This window comes from Bidens hawaiensis, unplaced genomic scaffold (genome assembly GCF_021521415.1).
Source record: "Bidens hawaiensis isolate Kalapana, Puna unplaced genomic scaffold, B.hawaiensis_p1.1 tig00001206_1, whole genome shotgun sequence".
Classification (NCBI taxonomy): Eukaryota; Viridiplantae; Streptophyta; class Magnoliopsida; order Asterales; family Asteraceae; genus Bidens; species Bidens hawaiensis.
In genome coordinates, this window is record NW_027491069.1 from 169231 (window position 1) to 175143 (window position 5913).

The 5913-nt window shown below is 37.9% G+C and overlaps 1 protein-coding gene and 1 pseudogene across 1 annotated transcript; one reads left to right on the top strand and one right to left on the bottom strand.

Annotated features, from left to right (window-relative positions):
- The first annotated feature begins 554 nt into the window (after window positions 1-554).
- LOC143564225 (F-box/LRR-repeat protein At1g67190-like) lies at window positions 555-2392 on the top strand (annotated as a pseudogene).
- A 1118-nt stretch (window positions 2393-3510) lies between these two features.
- On the bottom strand, window positions 3511-5308 carry LOC143564237 (L-ascorbate peroxidase, cytosolic-like). Its single transcript, XM_077051576.1, has 9 exons — window positions 5142-5308; window positions 4763-4937; window positions 4613-4678; window positions 4488-4536; window positions 4318-4403; window positions 4151-4230; window positions 3963-4065; window positions 3821-3879; window positions 3511-3734 (listed from the first exon to the last, which is right to left on the bottom strand). The coding sequence occupies exons 1-9, from the start codon at window positions 5258-5260 to the stop codon at window positions 3719-3721; spliced, it is 753 nt and encodes a 250-aa protein (XP_076907691.1). The 5' UTR covers window positions 5261-5308; the 3' UTR covers window positions 3511-3718.
- Window positions 5309-5913: the final 605 nt, after the last annotated feature.

Here is a 5913-nt window from a genome sequence, read left to right on the forward strand (position 1 = left end):
GTCGTGAATCGTTTGGCCGGAACTTCGTTTATGAACGTTTATTTAATAAACAAAACAGCATGAACAAATTTTCTTGTTTTTATAGTTGAAAGAATGAAGATGAACATGTCTAGTTTGTTCATTTATGTTTGTGAACATTCGTTTGTTTACTCTCGTTTATGTTCATTCGCTTACGTTTAATTATAATCGTTTGTTTATGTATTTATTTAATTTTTTAGGCACGGTACTATTAAGTCTACTTTTGTTAATATTTTAGGCCAGATGTTCATGTTTACCTTTATTGGTGTTCGCTCGATATGTTCAGTTATGTTCGTTCGTGAACCGTTCATTTATGACATTAACAAACGAACATGCTAATTTTTTAAAAAGAACGAACATGAGCATGCTCATTTTTTTAAAGAACGAACACGAGCAAGGAAGATTGATTGTTTAATCGCTCGTGTTCCTTCGGCTCATTTACAAGCCTAATTACTGCAATATAGTGTAAACGATGTGATCGGTCACTTTTTGCAAATCTTATGTTTCTTTTTACAACATTTAATCATTGATTTAAGTTTTGTTGGTTAATGGATTGAAGATGGAGCGTCTTCCGGTTGAAGTCATTGGCAACATCCTCTCCCGCCTCGGTGCTGCTCGTGATGTTGTGATCGCATCCGCCACTTGCCGGAAATGGCGGGAAGCGTGGCGAGTCCACCTCCACACACTCTCCTTCAACTCAAACGACTGGCCCGTTTACCATGAGCTCACAACAAGCCGGCTCGAGATCCTCATAACTCAAACCATCTTCCAAACCACGGGCCTCCAATCTCTCTCCATTATTATGGATGATGTGGACGAGTTCTCAGCTGCCCCCGTGATTGCGTGGCTCATGTACACTCGCGAGAGCTTGCGACAGTTGCATTATAATGTTAGAACATCACCCACTATTAATATTATTGAAAAATGCGGTCGTCAAAAACTCCAAGTTTTGAACTTATCACACAATACCATAACTGGAATCGAGCCGAGTTATCAACGTTTCCCATGTTTAAAAACTCTCTCGTTAAGCCACGTTTCTCGACTTGAGTTATTTGCTCACCGCATGCCCAAAAGTTGAGATATTGATACTTTTAAGCCTCGACATCGCCATGTCAGACGCGCAAGCATCAATGGAGTTAAACAGCCCGTCCTTAAAAGATCTATCAGTTGAAGCAATAAGTTTAGAGAAGTTTATTCTTGAGGCCGATAGCCTTGAGAAACTACAACTTAAAGATTGTACACTCGAGGTTTTTGAGCTTGTCGGGAAAGGGACGTTAAAGCTGCTAAAGATTGATGATGTCAGTGTGATTCATCTTGATATTGGTGACAATACTGAGAATCTTGAAGTTGTGGATGTTAGTAACTTTACAATCATGTGGACTAAGTTTCATCATATGATTTCAAAGGCGTCAAGGTTAAGAGGGCTTCGGTTATGGGGGGTTGTGTTTGATGATGAAGATGAGATTGTTGATATGGAGACGATTTCAGTCTGTTTTCCACAATTGACCCATTTGTCCCTATGTTATGATTACGCCCAGTTTGCGGTGCGCGCATATAATGTATATATGTGTGAAGCCTCGGGTGGGCAAAAGTAAAATTGCACTAATTTTGACGTTATTTTACTAATCTCGTGAAAATAACGTTAAAAGTGGCGGAAGGTTAATCAGGCATCATGTGGTGGCGTTGATAGCCGAAAGACAAGGGCACATGCACCGATCAGCCGGTGTCCCGATGATTGAGTGCTATGTGCCTTATGTCCGAGGCTTGATGCAAAACTACTATCGAGCCGAGGGTCTCACCGGAAGCAGCCTCTCTATCCCTATGGGATAGAGGTAAGGCTGTCTACATCTTACCCTCCTCAGACCCTACCATAGCATTGCTATTGGTGGGATATACTGAGTACGATGATGATGATGATGATGATGTCCCTATGTTATGATTTGAAAGAGGGATCGCTTCAGTACATTTTGCAACGGTCGTTTGAGTTGAAGAATGTGATTATGTTGGAGCTTGGGTGGACGGTTATAACTGACTTGTTTGCACAGTGGGTGGCAGGGCTTTTGGAGCGGTGCCCACATTTGAGAAAGTTGATTATTAACGGGGTGGTTTCAGAGGCGAAGAGTCATGAAGAGTGTCAGGTTTTGGCTAATTTTACCACTTCAATTGTTGGTCTCATGCGGAAGTATTTGCATGTAGATGTTCAATTTGAGTATGAATAACAGTATGTTGGTTTTGATGGAAGATGGTAGGTATTGTTTAGTATTTGTTTTGCTTTATGTTCGGTCCTAGAACATGTGCCCGTTTATGGTCGCGGTTGAAGGTGATGTTTTTAATCAGTTGTTGCTCATGTTGGTGAGCAAGTGTACATGTATGCAATTTTTTATGTGATTCTAGTTTGTTGGATTTTACATTTGATTAGTTTCTTGGACTTGTATTTTTGATAAAATGGATAATGTGATCTTAAACGGTGGCAACCGACCCGCTAAGGGTAACTTTTTTTTTCTTTTGGGTTCATTTAGTTCTGCAATATGCCTGTTTAGAGCATACTAAACAGTGGCAATGCACCTGTCTTCATATATCTATATCAAACAGTAGAAGTAAATAATTGATTGTAATAAAACGAGCATAAGATCGCATAAGTGGTTGCAATAAATAAATGAATGGATTCAATTGCTTGCACATGGAGGTGCACAAATCGGTTAACCTGATTTACAATCTGTACAACACAAATCACAAGCCTTCGAAAGGAGAGTGAAACTTTTTTTATTTTTTTTGAATGGCCAATAAAAGCATTATATTAAAATGCACATGCACAGAGAGAGACAGATTAGCAAGGAGCTTGATGTGTAATTAAATTAAGGCTACAAATATGATAATATGCACATAATGTCATAATCTTACCAGCCGTCAAAAGTTTTTTTTTCATGAGTTTCATGAGCAGGTAACCAACACACCAGGCATCAACGGCAGCTTTTAAAGAGTGAAGAGTTGAGCACAGCGGCCCAAGAGCCCTGTATCATCGGGTGGCAACATATTCAGGCATGAACTCGTTTCAGCACATGTCCTGGCTAGTTCAAAATCACAATGTGTATTCAGACAAGCCAGCAAAAAGTGGGCTAAACTTTAGGTAACAAGTCTACATAAATCTATGCAAAACCATTACTTCAGAAAAGGGCAACTTGCAATTTCATGATCCAATTATCAAAGAAGCGTGTAGACCGAAGCCGCCGAAGCAACCGCTTGGCAGCAGTATACATTCAAATGACTAGCATTTGGGTGTTATCTTTCATGTAACCACCAAACTTCGGTTTTTAACTTTTCATCTTCAGATATTTCAAGTCTAAGTTCACTCCAGTATCTCAAATCCGTTGAACTAGTTCGTTTCATTTGGCATCGGTATACCATCTTAGCACATAGGTTAAGGCACGTGGGCCAAGCAGCCAACAATAATCCAACAAACAAACACGATAGAATTGAAGTGGCATAAGCTAAAATATAATATAAGTGATTTAGATATTAGAAATAAAGGCTGAATACTTCATTAATCAAACTGCAACCCCACTTCAAGAGAGGTTTCTTTTAATCCACAATATATTCTCTTTTCTCTTGAAAACAAAACAAAAACACATGAAATTCATAACAAATTGACAAACAAGTCTCCCTTCTTGTCCTTTATACTCTCCCACTCCCATCACAAACTTTAAGCATCTGCAAATCTGCAACCAAATCAAAGTTTGTTCATCAATACAAACACATATAATATTATAGTGGAGGTTAAAACATCAAAAGTTTAAATGTTTACCCCAACTCAGAGAGCTTCATGTGGGAAACTGCATAATCAGCAAAGAAAGCATCCTCATCCTGGTTCAAATCAAAAACAAACCAACTAAGCATCCAACAATTTTTTGTTCACGGTTTTATACATAGACGTATGTTGTACTTACAGCAGCATATTTCTCAACCAGGGGTCGGAATACAGGGTCTACAAGAAGAGCTTTGTCGCTAGGTAGCTTCAAGAGCCCGTCTTTCTCACCCGCAAGAAGTTCACTGTTTAAAAAAATTGTATATGTCTCAGTATTCATGTAAAAATAAATATTAAAGGAAGATAAAGAAAGGATAACGAAAAACGCACGTGAAGTAGCTGTTGTCAAAGATAAGGGGGTTGGGTGTCCATGGTCCTTCAAATCCAGATCGCTCCTTGTGGGCAGCACCCTATAAAACGGTTACACTTTCACATTAAATATTTGCATTCATCGAATCAAAAAGACAAATGAAAACAAGAAATTTGGTGACACGAACCAGAGTGTGGCCACCAGATAGAGTGACAATGTCAATGTCTTCAAGACCCATGGTCTTGACAAATACATCCCTCAAATGGTCAGTTCCTGCAATTTAACATATCTAACAACTTAATAACTTCGCATTACTTACAACCAGAAACATTAAAGAAATCAATCAGATTCACTAACCCTTTGTTGCATCAGGAAGGCGGCCTTCAACTGGGGGCTCTTCTTTGTCCTGTAACAATATAAAGCATTTAGAAATTTAAACAAAATCGACTAACAACGAATATGAAGTAAACAATAACACTAACCTCTCTTCCTGGATGGAAAGGAACATCAGGTCCTCCAGTAACTTCAACAGCAACAACACCAGCCAACTACAGCAAAAGGATAAGCATATCAGCACCATGTTCATCTAGATTAAAAAAAGTAACCACTTTGTACAAAAGATTTTAACTTACTTGATAGAAATCACCATATGAGATACTGGGGAATTGTTCCTTGATAGGCTCAAGTAGTCTGACAGCGATGTCAAGACCGTTGTTGGCACCATGGTTCAGCTCAGCCTTGAACCTCATGGTACCAAAAGGACCTCCGGTTTTGGTGTTCACATCATAAGTACCAGCAGAGTGCCATCTATAGTTAAAAAAAATATTTGTTTTAGAAACCAATAATATAAATATAATTCAAACTAAAGGTTCATGATTAGCAAATGATTACATCCAAAAAGCCATAATCCATGTTAATTAAACAATTCAATAAGCATGGAGTAAATCACCAAGTTGAAAATATTTCCAGATAACAATCAAATATTTCTGCATAAAATGATCGAAAACTTACGCGAGACGGAGCATCAAAGGAGCACATCTCTTCTCAGCAATGAATCCTCTAAGCTTCCTCCTGGCCTTATCAATAGCCTTCTTGTACTCCTCACTAACACATGGATAGCTTTTCCCCATGGTTGTCAAATCTGAACCACGGATTAACAAAAACTAAGTTCCAAAAATATCTACCAATCAGATCATCCTACAATCTAACAGGCAGGCAAAACAAGTATAATAAGGTTAGAAACCCCGCACTTAACACAAGTATCAAACATGAATGAATACTAATAGTTTTAACTATTTTACATGACACAGTCATATATACAATGACAGAGGAGTACCTACTAATTTCATTTATTTTTAAAAAAATAAAATAATAATAATTTATTACGTTTACAGTAAAAAGTCAGTATTTCACACATATATTTCACAATTATAACAAAATCAAAATACATATAATATAAGTAAAAAGTCACTCCGTTAACGCAAAACAAATCCTAATTTGCAACTTACAAAATATAAACTAAAAACAAAATAACACAGTAGTCAACAGCTTAACGCACGATCAATTCACGATTCAAATAGCTAGCAAAGTTACTTGATTACATAATAATATAGATCGTTGACAGACTCTAACCTGTTTAATCGTACGATCAGCGAGAAACCCTAGATGAGTGTGATGAGTGAGCACGAGAGAGCCACAAGCACTGTGTTTATTATATAGGGGTTGAGTCGGGAGAAAAACAGAAGTTTCCAGTAGTTATTTGTGGCCGTTGGATCGAATCTGT

Excerpts from the sequence above, each read along its gene's own strand:
- LOC143564237 (XM_077051576.1), bottom strand. The coding sequence starts at position 5,260 with ATGGGGAAAAGCTATCCATGTGTTAGTGAGGAGTACAAGAAGGCTATT. Across the intron at positions 4,537-4,612 it reads CTTTCCATCCAGGAAGAGAG|GACAAAGAAGAGCCCCCAGT; the intron begins GTTAGTGTTATT and ends ATATTGTTACAG. Across the intron at positions 4,404-4,487 it reads CCTTCCTGATGCAACAAAGG|GAACTGACCATTTGAGGGAT; the intron begins GTTAGTGAATCT and ends GTTAAATTGCAG.